The sequence below is a fragment of the Anneissia japonica genome, unplaced genomic scaffold (assembly GCF_011630105.1).
Source record: "Anneissia japonica isolate Jap-2015-1 unplaced genomic scaffold, ASM1163010v1 scaffold234_len1672027_cov178, whole genome shotgun sequence".
NCBI lineage: Eukaryota > Metazoa > Echinodermata > Crinoidea > Comatulida > Comatulidae > Anneissia > Anneissia japonica.
In genome coordinates this window covers 725,824-740,477 of record NW_022738761.1, presented here as the reverse complement: position 1 = coordinate 740,477, position 14,654 = coordinate 725,824, and the positions used below count along the sequence as shown (strand labels likewise).

Genomic DNA, 14,654 nt, shown 5'->3' with positions numbered 1-14,654 from the left:
TAAAGGATGATATTTTGTAAAGATAGCTCGGTTTTGTGTCTTCCTATCCTATCATCCTACATTTATATCGTGCAAAGAGTAATCACTTTAAGCATTATAAACACAGACTAATTCTTGTAAGAGGAAGGTACTGATTAAAAATTAAGTAGGCAGAGGTAGATCCAATAAATTTAAAAGCTTTTATTAATACTAAGGATGTAGCTGCCTGTTTGTTGAAATAGGGAACAGACAGTAGGAATTTAAAAAGTAGAGGTGAGAGGGAAGTGATAGACAAAAATGTGGGAAAATGGGATTCAAAATGTGTGGGACACCTACGATTTCTAGGCCAGCTCAAGGTTTATAAAGAGTCACATAATTTTAAAACACAAAAATGCACAGAGAATTTTAAACAATCAACAATAATAAATAAATGGAGTTGTAGTTCTTTAAAGATAAGGCAATTGTAAAAAACTTACCAGCTACATTTCGGCTAGCTTCGGTAGCCTTGATCAGGCAAATGACCCCTTCTTGTTACAGTTACATCGTTCATGCTTCAGTGATCTTGCATGTAAGTTCTTACGTTAGCTTTTCGTTGGTTCCCCCTCCTCTTGTTACCAGTTCTACTGTTGGCCTTCGTAGTAAATCATCGTATATATGGCTGAGATCATGTCCTCCTTGTTCCCGATTAATGTTGTTGCTTGTTTTGCGTATCCATAGTGATTCTTTGATTTTTCTGGCTATCGTGTGTGGTTCTTTGTCTAACATCTTTGTGTTGCCCCAGTTTGGAATATGATTTTCAGCAATGACATGATCTGTAATAGCCGATTTGTGAGTGATAGAGGACTGAGAGTTCCTTGATGCTCTGGTTCTAATTTTAAAGTAAGTATAAAACACTATTTAAACCAATAGTATTGCCTTTCCTTACCATTTATTTTTCGCATTAACTGTGGGCGGTTGTCTTTCAACCATAAAATTACTCTTTCCTATACTTTCATATTGATCGCATTGTAAGTTATACCCACTATACATCACATAAACAGTACTGGTTCCCAGTCGCAGAATCCGTCTATTGGGTATCAGTGGTGTTGGTGGAGTCAAAAGAGTGATAAAATATATAATTAATAATAATAATAATAATTCTGGATTTATGTAGCGGTATCAAAGGAGGGGGATATAGGCCTGCCTACTACATATACTACTACTAGGGATGGTGGATAGGGATGTAATGTGATTAGAACATAACTTAATAACGAACCGAAGTCTGTATGTATCGAAAAAGTAGGGCACCTTTTTAAGCTTGATAAAAGAATGTGGCTGCTGCGAAAGAAACTCCAGAGAGAGGTATACATTAATCAAGTTTTTGATAATCATCAGGTAATAGAGGCCTGGCCTAGGATTCACTTCTTTGTGTGATTTTATCACTGTACGACCCATAAATCCCTGATGAGCTTAAATTTCCTGCCTAATGTTTTATTTGTTCTTTTAGCTACTTATCCTTGAAAGTTAGCAGATAAAATCTATTTTTTGCTGGATAATCTATTAAAGGGTATTTACTCTATACCCTGATTAATTTTAAGTCCCTGGTACATAATGTGTAAGGGAAATATAAGAAGCTTGGTATGATTTTAGGTGACTCCAGGTTGGTGGGGCATATTACCAGTATATTTAATTTGGTTTTTTTTTATGAGAGGAAGTTGGATTAGCACCTATTGGCAGATACCAGCATATAAAGATGTTTTTGTCGTTTATGTTGGTTTGGTTCGGTTTTGGTATTCTTCAGGATAATCTTACTTCTATTTGGTGGTGAATTAGCGTTTAAGCCTTCACCAGGACACAACCTCTGCTACAGTTTTATGCTATATCATATACTTTGATTCCGGCCCTCCAGCTAAGTCCTACCCCTTGGATGTTATTGCTAATGCCAGGTTTACAGTATTTTCCAGGTGGCCACGGCAGCCCCGTTCGCCCTAAAACGTGGTGCGCTGTGGGATTTTTGCAATTTTTTCTCTGTATTTAAGTTTTGTTAGGTCTTGCTCCATTTTTTTTCGCTTTGCCTTCTTTCATAGCTTTGTCTTTGTCAATTGCTTCTTGTTGTTTTATTTGTGGCGATTTTTGCTATTTATGCTTCCCGTCTCACTATGGACAGTCTCCAAGTTTTGTTACGGCCTATTACGTACTGTCACGTTTTGTTGCGTTCTCCCCGTTTTACTACGGCCTACTAGGTTTCTCATCCGCACCGTGACTGCAGTGGCAAATTTTATGACAAATCTACGCCAGTATTGACAGCAATCACGGCCTGTCACGTTTGCCCATCCCTGCGTTGTCTCATGTCCATCCCGTTTTGTTCACGGTGGCCTGAAACATGGCTTCCGTGGCCACTGAGAATATAGTGTAAACCTAGCATAAGGTCCCACAAAATGAGAGCATAACCGTACATAAAAATGTGTGAGTGTGGGACAAACACATACACTATTTTTGGCCCTGTTTTGGTCTTTGAATGACACTCCAGAATGGTTAATCAAGCTTAAATCAATATCAAGTGTCATTAAAAAGTGATAATTTTATATTATTTTTATTTCTACTTTAAGATCAATTTAATATTAAACTTCCAACACCCAAGATGTGATTATCGCTTTTTCTACACATACTCATATAAATAAACGACAAAAAAAAATAAATAAATAAAATTGATTAGCTCATCTACAGTAAGAAGATCAAATAGACTATTAACTTCCAAAATAAAAATATTGAAACAAATTCATTTTCGCTGATTTATTGACCTTATACTACATATATCCTTAAATAGGTTACCAGCCAATTGTAAGTATTTGTATGTCTGTTAATTGGCAAGGGAAGTTTTTTTTCTCTTGCTGATTTTCTGGTGAAAGCAAATCTAAAAGCAAAGTAATTCAAGTTCTCAATTCTTTCTTGTCAAGTTTTTAGATTGCAGTAAATCAGGCAGTATACATTAAAGGACATCAAATAAATGGGTTTGTTTAATAAATAAAAGGCAACCACATATTAACTGCCCAACCCAAAAATATATCTTCGATTTGAACATATGGACTAAAAACGAAAGAGAGTCCTATTTCCTAACTATATCTAGCAGAGGAAGTTTTACTTGAAACAAAGTTCAGTACAGAAGGAGAAAAAATATATCAACAGAAATCAGTCTCTTTTTGATTAACCTTATCAAAATCCTGTCCCAGATAAATATAGCTCAGGAGATGACCCGTTTCAAACGTGTTATTCCACATACGCCCTATGGCACTGGCAGCATTTCTTAGATTAATATTAGCATTCTGGGTTTAGTGGTCATATCTGCATGACCCATCTGATAGGATTTTTTTTTGCATATGCACACTTGCCAAATTTATTTTTTTTTCTGTAGAAATGTTACTCAATCTACCAACTACCAATTTCTACTTCCTTTGCTATATTTGATATTTATAAACATTATTCTATGAATAGGTACCTAGATAATTGCAGCTACATATCTTGATGACAAGGGTAATATGCTTCCTGAGTATAGGTGGGTTAACATTCCAGCCTGAGAAAGCTTATTCGTGTTACACTGTTTCATAACATGAAGAAGTATAAGCTAATATTTCATTTTGATATGGTGCCTATACATTATTTTTCTTGCACATATCTAATAGGAAGGTACAGTTTAAAAAACAATTACAGAGTGGCACATGACTTGTTTAAAAAATATCTCATGAGGGGAGTAATGTTGTCTTAAGTTGTGAGAAAATAAAAAATATTGGCTCTATGATTTGAATCTACAAACAATGGAATTTAAAGACAAGCACCTTAACAACCAAGCCATTTATCCATTCAAAATATGATTTTCATACCAGTAAAGATTTGTGAAATTCTTTACACTGTATATTTGTACGATTTTAATATGAATGCATATATAATAATAATAATAATAATAATAATAATAATAATATATTTATATCTATATTTATATTATTATATTTATAGTATTTATGTTAAACTGGGAGAGTGAGGTTCACAGACTTATAGTGATTTAGTTTGCTTTTGTGATCCTGCCAACTCATTAAAGTTATTGTACTTGTATTCTGTATGTATTCCACCACTGTATTGTACTTTGTTTTTTTTTTTGTTTTTTTTGGCGAATAAAAAATAAGAATAGGATTTAAACCTAAAACCAATGAATTTGAAGGCAAGACCTTAACCGCCAAGTCTTATATCTATTCAAAATATGATTTTCATACCAATATAAAGATTAGAAAAATATCTTTATACTTTATGTATGTACCATTTTAATGTTTTTTTCTAAACCATTGCCTACAACATTTTAATGCGAATAGTGCAATATTTCATCTTTTTGATGTGTAATATTGTCAATAAACTTTGAAATAATAATGTATGCCTATATCCTGCGGGACTATCGGATTATGGTACTGCCACATGTAGAGAGGTAGAGAGGTACATGACAGATGATGTTTGGAATACTGGGCCACCACCTCTCTACTCAAATATCTGAAAGGTATTGGAAAAACACAGGTACTAAATGAAAACATGTGCGGTTTTATTGAATGCGTGTCATGTTAATCAACAGATAATCTCCATTGCAATGCGTGTGGTATGCTTGTCGTTAAACGATGTCTATTTAACTATCGTCTGGTTTTTCCAGGAGTGTTACCGTCCTGAATTGGACAAATCGGCCTAGATTCGGAATAGGGAGTTCATGTTTTCAGAAAAGTATTTTATTAAAAGAAGAATAGGAATGATTTTGGGACTTAAAAAAATGTTCGGTTTTGCGTGAAATTCGATTTTGTGGGCATTGAGTACACATAGTATTGTTGTATGTTAAATTTTTTTTTTTTTTTTTTTCGAAAATTTGCAAGTTGAAATCTATATAACTCGATCTTTTTATGCCAGTCCCGTTAGATTCGACTTAGGCGGAGTCGACTGTATTTGTAATGATCAGTTTAATTGAATAAAGACTTATTTCTTTACATAATTTTACAAAAAAGTATATGTATAAGTCTCACCACAAAATGAGTCTCATAGTTCGAAAAATTATATACCTTAATTTGGTCTTCGAATAGCTTCCCTAGGATAAGTAGATCCAGAGATTTGAGCAGTTAAACTTTAGGTGTATGAGAACCATGTTTTGAGAAAATCAGCCTCGAAGATAAACTAACCTGTACAAATAATAGGACCAGAATTACAAAATATGTGCAGTGAACAGTGTTTTAGTGAGAAAATTCACTTAAAAAGTATACAATAATAAAGTAAAGTAAAAAACATTAAAATCAGAATTTTTTTTAAATTTTGTCTTTGACCTACTGTATTTTGGTGAATATCTCAATATGATTTCACCAATGATGCATCTAATGTAGTGCTGAGACCTCACATGTTTAATGAAATGTTTTTAAAAAAAATGAAAATTATGTATCAAACGTATTCAACTTTTTATAGCAGTAGCGTGGACTAAGATGAATGTGGAAATTTGATTGAATTTGAGGATATTACTTCACGTTGATGCATATTAATTGTGGTTCTCACCTTGATTAAGACTATTTTTGAGGTTTAATAGATGACTAAAAGTCTGATGAAAGGATGTGAGGGAGAAAAAGATAGAAAATAAAATGAACGGTAATAGCAACTCATTATAGTTGAAACACTAAAGAAGTTTGTGAGTCATACTTGTTAGGAAGATTGATTTACATTTGCTTCAAACTGTTAATTAATGAACTTTATTAGAGTTTGAACTCCCTATCTGTCAATGATTAAATAACAGTTCAAACTTTAACTGCCAATGATTATAGTCATTGGCAGTTAGGGAGTTTAATCTGTTATATAATGAACCTGATTTCAGTTTGAACTCTCTGTCTATGATTAAATCCAAAGAAGGTCAGAAAATTAATACTGTGTGGAAATTGTTGTTATAATACTCTCTAGTGAGGTAATTACTCAACGTAATTAGTATAGAGTCTATTCATATGACAAATGTAAAAAGCTAATGATTTAAAATTCTAATAATAAGTGTTTGTAAAGAAATTTGTCTAAGTTATATAAAAAAAAGGTACTAATTAAAACTCTATGGTAAAACCTGGTGAGAAACCCTAAAAATTAAATTAAAAAGATTTAATTGCTATTTTTTAAAAATCATAGCTTCCGATGAGACACATTTCGATCGAACCAATTTAGTTTTCTTTGATTTACAGACTTCACTGCAAATATAAAAATAATATACAATTTTTTTAGTAGTGAAAGCTAATAACTTATAAATAAAAAGAAGCAATTTAGATGTTGAATTTTATTGGGCAATTTTATTAGCTCAGCTCACACATATCTTTAAAAATATCCAATCTTCATTATAAGGAATTTGACCAAATCTAACACGTTCACTGAGAACTAAAGAAAAATCCCTTATTAAATATTAATTGGTGTTTGTACAGTGTAAATTTGACAGTTTTGAAGTGAGTTAGATAGGGAGTTATGTATGGAATGAGACCCACTGAGAATTGAACTTAGCTTTTCTTTTGTATTAAAATCAACCCCCTCTCCCCACCTCTGTCTGCTATTCTTAACTCTAGATGCTGCTGGGTTGGCATTCTGTAGACATTTCAAATGGATTCTTACAGCTGGGATTTGTGAACTGTATTTAAGTAGTTGTCGGAATTTCAAAATGCCCTGTGTATCCTATTTAGAATTGACACAATTCATTACATGACCTCTGTTGCACAACTGTCATAGCTATGTTTTAAACTATAACAACATCTGATGCTGTGAACTATAACCTATTTATAAACTATGACCTGATAAAATAATCTATGACCTGGTATTAATTATAACCTGATTATATAAACTATGACATATCTTTTATTCAATAAAGAGAAATATGAAAATTAAATTGAAAGTAATAATAATAAAATAAAAAAGAATATAGAAATAGAATGAAGAAAAGAAAGGAGTTAGTCACAATTAGAAATTTGGAAATATTTCAGAATCTTTCCATGTGACATAATTTGTTTTATGGCATTGTGGGGTTTGAAATATTGAATGCAGTTGTGTTGGTATCACCTTCATTTCAAAATTATACCTTCATTTCAAAATTATCTATTTGTGCATTGTTGAATTCCCAAGAAAATAGAGATAACATAGTTGAACAGAGAGCTTGCCAAAATAAATTCAATGTAAAGATACAGGTAAATATTTATGAAGAAGCAAAATAGTTTTTCTCTAGATAAATTGTTAAATGTTTAATTTAATTGCTGTTTAAGTCTGTCCATAGTCTGTATTTTGTGTGGTATGAGATGAGTATTTTTCTGGAACTGATGTTGATCAGTCACTCAAGACAATTAAAATTTGGAGTAAACTCGGCTTGAGTTTTACCACCTAAAAATATAAATTCCCAATAACAGTAATAGTAGAGATCAATATATTGTTAAAAAATTCCATCTGTTGTATTAAATTCTAGGCATTACTTTTAATAAGACTGAAAATTGACCACATATTTATTTTTCCTTTACAGAACCAGAAATATTAACATAAAATTGAGATGAAAATGTGTATTTTTATGTCTTAAAATCTATATCACGGAAGCTGTGTATTTCAGCTTTAATTACTTATGTTTGTTCTATAGATAAGATACTGTAATAAGTCTGTGGCAATTAGGGGGTAAAATGTTGCAATGCACATCATCTCAAGCCATGTCGCAATTTTGATACTGATGGTACAGTAGATAAGATTGAACTTAACATTTGCAGATGGTCACTTGACTAGATTCCTTTATGAGTTGGCAACTGTTGGCATAAGAATGTCATCCTGTAGACGTCCCTAAAATTTCTCAGCCACATAAAACATTTAATGTAATATTAATGCTTTAATACCTTTAGCATGATACATACTTTAAACTATACACTTGCAGGCTTCATACGATTGTAAGTGGATATACCGATACACAATTGGTGGTAGAAGCTGTTATTTTAAGTTGGTGGCACATGCCAAAGCTATTCGTTCAGAATTACTTAACACAATACATTTAAATAATTCATTGATACAGCCACACTTAGTAGCTTAGGAAAGTAAAAAAAGAATACAAAGGGGAAATTTATATTGTAGACAAACACATCACCTATACTACTGTATATTGTTTCTTTTTTAAGGACATACTGCTAGGCTATGACTAAAAACCATTCCATAAGAAATTGTTCTTGGCCTCGGACACATGAAAGTGTTCTTGGAAACTATTTTCTTAGCTTACAGAAACACTACATTTATGATTAATTGATTCTAATAATATTATACTTACTGTATTATTATATTGGCTTATTTTATAGAAAAACAGAGTTAACCCCCTCACAATTTTCCGTTCTCTGTCCACCCAAACTTTTTTTTTGGAATTGTCAAATATTATTATGAATTAATTATTTTTTCAAAATCAAATAATGTAATTTTTATTTTCAATTGATGTAGTGCCAGTGGGTAATTTTGTAGTCCATTAGTTATATTGTGGGAGCAGCTGTGCTCAGGTAGCTAAACAGATTGTAGCCACTGTGTACGCTGAACCGGGAAAATCTGTTGGTCCCTGGTTCAGTTGTACTACCCAGTCACCCCTAGTAGGACCTCACTGGAAATAAGTCTTCTTCAGACTTTCGTGTGTTATCTTTGGTGTTTACACCGAATAAACCCAACCATCCATAAGTAAAGACGAAACTAGATTAAATCGTACTACATAATTTATACAAGTGTAATGCATTCCATTTACTGTTATTCCTGGAAAATTGATTAGAATTTGACATAGCCTGCTCATTATGTAGATATAAAACATCTTCAATCCAAGTATTTTTCAATTTTGAAAGTCATTAAATAGAAAGTATTACAGTATATACAGTAAAATGTGTCCCTTTATTGACCTTTATTTCAATTGTTTTTGTTCTTTTGTTTAACATGACAGTTTTTTTTAACATGTGACTTAGATAAATATGTGTTGTTTATTTAAGCATATTGCAACAATGAAAGTTGAAGATGTGCAGTAGGGCGAGTATATCGATTTCGGTGGGCATACTGTAACGTTGAAATTTGAAAATATACTTTCTAGTCTATAAAAAGTCACCATTGAAAACAAGAGTTAAAGAGCTTATAAATTAATTTTGAGTGCTTTGGAGTTGACTTCTTTGAATGTCTTATTAAGTCATTAAAAAAAATTAAATCCCTAGTTTCCTATCCTTTCCTTCAGGTGTTCCTGATGTAAGCTGTAATAAAAATAATAGTTTCATAGATTAAGCCACCAACTGAAAATATATTTTTGTTGTTTACTACATCCAAGTTTTCTTGAAGTAATGTCATGTTTCAGAACACATTTGTCAAGTCTCAGAATTGAATCCTTTATCAAAACCATAATGTTATATTTCTGCAACTTTATCATTTTGGATGATTACGCAAGAACTATTTTAGCCAAAATTAGACCTGCCCAAGCATTGTATGAGATTGGTTTGTCAGGCATCCTATAAAGTGAACTGTAGTGTACTTATTTACTTTGCTCCAAAACAGCATCTCATTGTCTCTTAAGTAATCGCAAAGAACAACTTAAGCTCTGGCTGAGCTACTTTAGTAAAAATGACATTTGTAGATTCTTGCACATCATGTTTTGTCATATAAGTATGTCCTTGACCTCATTGACCTGGTGCAAGGGCCATTAAACAAGATATGTAAAAACATGCTAGTATAATTTGGCCATGTCTAGATATTTGATCACAATTTTGTCAAAATGTCAATATATAATTTCATAGTTTAATAAATATTATGTATTATAATTCTTGGCATTTTTTTTAATGTATTATAATTCTTGCATATTGACCATGAATGTTCAACTGTATTCACATAGTTGAACATTGGTCAATATACCAGACAAGTATACAAAAATTGAAATTTGGTTTTGTATTTATATTTAAATAATACAAAAAAAAGTTTCCATAAATATTTATCTAAAATTTTGTTAAATTTTTTAAAATACTGAATAGTTTTTGGAGGCAAAAACCCATTTTATTAATAATTCCACCGTACACTTTGATTAGATAATCTAATTCATATCCTTGAAATTTTGTGGTTGATTAACTTTGGAAAGCACTCCATGAAAATCTGGTTGTATGGAAAGTCTTGCGGGGTTGCCTGTCACATCTGTGATGTCTCTGTGGCTTGTAAGTCCTCCGCTTGTGATCTATCTAGCAAATAAATCTGCACATGTTAAGCCGAACTTGCAAGGCTGCCTGCCCGAGAGCATCCTGTTTACATACTGTACATCAAATTAAGTGTGATCCAGGGGCTTGCGATAGGGCTATAAAACAACCTGGTTCACTTACCTAGTGAATTTTGATGAAGACTGCAGTATTATACGCTAGACAATTTCGTTAAGAGAGATTAGGAAAATGTTCATAATGATTCCTATAGAATATGATTTATATATAAAATTAACTACTTCCCAATATAATTCAATAAGTGAATAAATCATGTTCATTTTTGATCCACTAAGTATTATTAGTTTATGAAAATGAAATAATAACAGTTATCATATTTTATTATGTTTTAATTATTTTTTTGTAGACGAGAGTTTGTGGATCTTCTAAAAAGGATGTTAACAATTGATGCTGAGAAGAGAATCACGCCTCTCGAGGCGCTAAATCATTCATTCGTGACCCTCTCTCACCTTGGAGAATATGCACACTGTAAACAGTAAGTTATAGATCGCAAATTATGCAGTGTGGCCCAAATATAACTTCACCTGTTCTATTTCACATGCTGTTTCCTATATTTTGAAATTTCATGTGAGTCACTGTGATTATATTTGGATACCAGAGGTGTTTATTTTCTATTACTTTCTATTTGAAATGCTCTTTTACTTATTTTAAAATGGTTATGTTTATGCAATACTTGACTATATTCTGACTACTGTATAGCGTGCTTTACAATGATAATCCCATAGCCTCATTGAATCATCACCATATAAAAATAGAAATTACATGTGCATGTACGGTACTTGATCATGAAATTAGGTGGAATTTGGGGAGGGCCTGAGGACCAGACAATGCACATGTGTGCATTAAAGTTTTAGAAGACACCTGTACGTGGAAGTGTGTGTCACACACAGCTATAAAACATTGATATTTCAACAAAATTATCGTGACTTTCAGTATCACATATCTTGTACATTTGGACAAGAAATTTTATCTATGCATGGTATTCTCCACGAAGAAGTAAAAAAATAGATACCTTGGACGAAGTGAATATTTATAGTTAGAATTAAATCGGTCAAGTGCCAAATTCTGAATCAGAATGTGATCTGGATTCTTAGAAAAAACTGTAACCAGTAAAAATTGGCAAAATATGAGTCGACAATAGAAAAAATTGAAATTTATTCAGCACACAAAGGATAAAAAGCCTTGAGCAAGCTAACACAACATTTATTTAGCATGACAATTGCAATATAACAGATCTTACTCAACAAACTTTAAAATTCATTATCTAAACAACTTAAAGCTAACTCAACAAGAAGATACATCAGTGGCGACAGGGTTCATTGTATATTTATTTATGGTAATATTTTATTTTTTTTATTTTATTTATTTTTTATTTTATATTTTATTTTTATTTTAAGTGCTATTGATTAAAACTATTGTATTAACAAGAAATATTCTTTCATTACAGTATTAAGAAATCTGCTCAGACGATGGATGTATGCAAAAGACGCATTCCACTCTACAACACCACAGACACCATTCAGTCTTCATTCCCAGGATTCAGTGCAACAGCATCCAATGCCAATTTAAATGTGGCTCTCAACAACCAGATTAATGCGTTCCAGAATCAGGTAAAATACGAGAGGGCAGGTTAATGATTAAATGGCTTAAATATAGCATTAACAACAGATATAAAAGATCAACCTGAATGACAGGTCATGACCTGACATTTAATCAACTGCCTCCTGAATAAAATATTTCTGGCTAATCATGAATTATTCATAAGTTAATACCAATGTTCAGTTTAAATGCCAACATTAATTTGGTGTTGACAAGTGTTAAAGGATAACGATGCTTATAATATACTTTATTTCTACCACTACAGAGGTCGAGGCAGTCTTTAGCAAGTACCTCGCACCAACCAGCCCCCGAGTTCCCATTCCTCCAGTATCATCTCCAGTCCGGTCCCTACATCCCATATCAACCGCCACAGATAGCCCAGCGAGTTGCTGGTAGCTCACAAGGGTCACAACAACGCAGCGGCCAGTATCCCCACCCAGATCCTTTCCAACAGGTTAGTGGTCCATGGTAGACTGGTTAAAATAGGTTAGTGGTCCATGGTAGACTGGTTAAAACAGGTTAGTGGTCCATGGTAGACTGGTTAAAATAGGTTAGTGGTCCATGGTAGACTGGTTAAAATAGGTTAGTGGTCCATGGTAGACTGGTTGAAACAGGTTAGTGGTCCATGGTAGACTGGTTAAAATAGGTTAGTGGTTCATGGTAGACTAGGTAAAACCAGTTAGTGGTCCAGAGTAGACTGGTTAAAATCAGTTAGTGGTTCACATGAGACATGGTAGAAATAGGTTAACAGGCCACAATAGACTGAGAAAATAAACAGAAGGCTAAGGGGTCTCTTAGTAATGATTGAAAAATGGCTGTAAATGAGGCCATGCTTCTAACTCTGCCAATCAATAATCATGTGTAGATGATGTTTACTTGGGAAGAAAGAATGAATATATTTTCAATGTTTACTACATTGTCAGCTTGTGTTATTTTAGAAAGGCCTTTGACAACCTCACTTATATATATATATATATATCACATCCTAGTCAACACATTCAGCTTCTGTATGTTTAAGCTGTAATTTTTCTTTTTTATTTGCTAATTCAAATCTGATAATTATTAGTTGTCATAGTTTAGGTTACTTAACTTTATTTCAATACAGCCTAATGTTTCATCATTATACTTAGTTTGCTAAATAGCTTAATGTGGCTTCTACGATCATTCATGTTCATGTGTATCGTTCCTTCTAGTCTCTGCAGATGTCCTCGTTCGTATGCCCCCCAGGGCTTCAAGGTATCGCCTCACCCACCAAACAAGGTTATCCAATCAGAGTGGACAACCCTGTAGCGATGGTACCGCAACAACATCAGTCAATTACTATTCAGTCACAGGTGTTTGGCCAGGTAAGTTTTCAATCTACTGAGATATTTAATTTTATTTTTTTTTAATGAGCTTCTTTGGCTAGTCAACATGTTTTTTATATGATGTTCAGTAATTTTCAATTTCTGGTTGGACGATATTCCTAACAAAGGACATATGAATTTCAAAGGGTACCATATAGATTATTAAAGAATATTTGCAAGACTAATTACAAGGAAACTACTATCCTTGCCAAATATAAGATGTTTATTTGAGTGATGAGGCAGTGGAAGGTCGACTTGGTTTGATTAAACCCTAAATCTAAGAATTGGAAGATTCACACTCCACACACCAGGTATCTTATATCTTCACCCAGAAGCAATCCATATAATAAATGACCTGAGTGTTTGTGCCTAAATTTAAAGGCTGAATTCCCAGGCCAATATGAGCAAACCATAAATGAAAGATAATTTTGAATTTAATGAATATAATCCAATTACTTGTTTTTATTTATAATAAACCATTTTTTTTATTGATGTACAAATAAAAACAAGTAATTGGATTATTAATTACAAAACCAGATGAAACACACACACACACACACACATATCTGCTGGACTAAAGATATATCATGATAGCCTCAGCATGGATTCAGAATGCTGCACATTTTCAACAAAGGAAAGATCAAATAAGAATTCATTATACATTATAGGACCAGCATGTTTGTGCCATTTTTAACAAGGCAATAATCAAACTGCCTACTGCTCTCACGAAGCATATTTATTCTGTTCTTTTGAATAAGTGATTATAGATAATAAAGGAAGAGTGCAATTTCTGTACTTAATTAATTGACCTCTGGAAAAAAAAAAGGGAATCGCTAACAAGCACGTTTTTACTTCACTAACGTTAATATTTCGTGTGCCATGATTTTTTTTCTTATGAAACTTGATCTAATCCACAAATTTTTATGACGTAGGTCTTTAGATCAAATGGATTCATATGATAGTTCTGTTTAAACAGATTTTCTCCTGAAATCAATATAATGTTTATTTGTTTACTTCAACAAGATTGTATATCTTGTTTTAATTATTTTTCTAACATTCTGTTACTGGTGAGCAAGGTTTCTGATAAATTTAGGAATAAATAAATAATAAATTATTTGTATAGATTTTTTTAAAGAATATAAGACTAATAATATATACAAGTAATAACAAATAGGTTCCTTAACTTTTAGGTAGCTAGATAGTTTTTTTTTTGTTTTGTTAATTAGTAAGGATTAATGTTGCTTTTTTTTTACTGTACCTTGCGGTTGTGCTAACATAATACTAAATTAGGACCAAGCAGTTCATTTTTTTTAGCATTTATTTTTTCAATTGTAACTGCTACAAAAGCTGTAGATTATTATGATCGATATCTTTTGAAGGTAAACACTTTTTTGGAATACAAGCAGCAGGTTTTTTTTTTTTGTCAAATTCTTATTTGATTGCAAATATTTAATTCATTAGCATTTTCTGTGACAAACACTTGCTAATG

General features: G+C 32.3%; 1 protein-coding gene across 2 annotated transcripts in view; it reads left to right on the top strand.

The window, feature by feature from the left end:
• The window catches only part of LOC117117757 (homeodomain-interacting protein kinase 2-like), a 68,474-nt gene that overhangs the window by 33,265 nt on the left and 20,555 nt on the right, over positions 1–14,654 (top strand). For both annotated transcript variants that reach the window (XM_033262175.1, XM_033262177.1), the window contains exons 6-9: positions 10,567–10,695; positions 11,668–11,830; positions 12,085–12,273; positions 13,013–13,165. In XM_033262175.1, the coding sequence (XP_033118066.1) occupies positions 10,567–10,695; positions 11,668–11,830; positions 12,085–12,273; positions 13,013–13,165 (634 nt within the window). The remainder of the gene's footprint in view (positions 1–10,566; positions 10,696–11,667; positions 11,831–12,084; positions 12,274–13,012; positions 13,166–14,654) is intronic.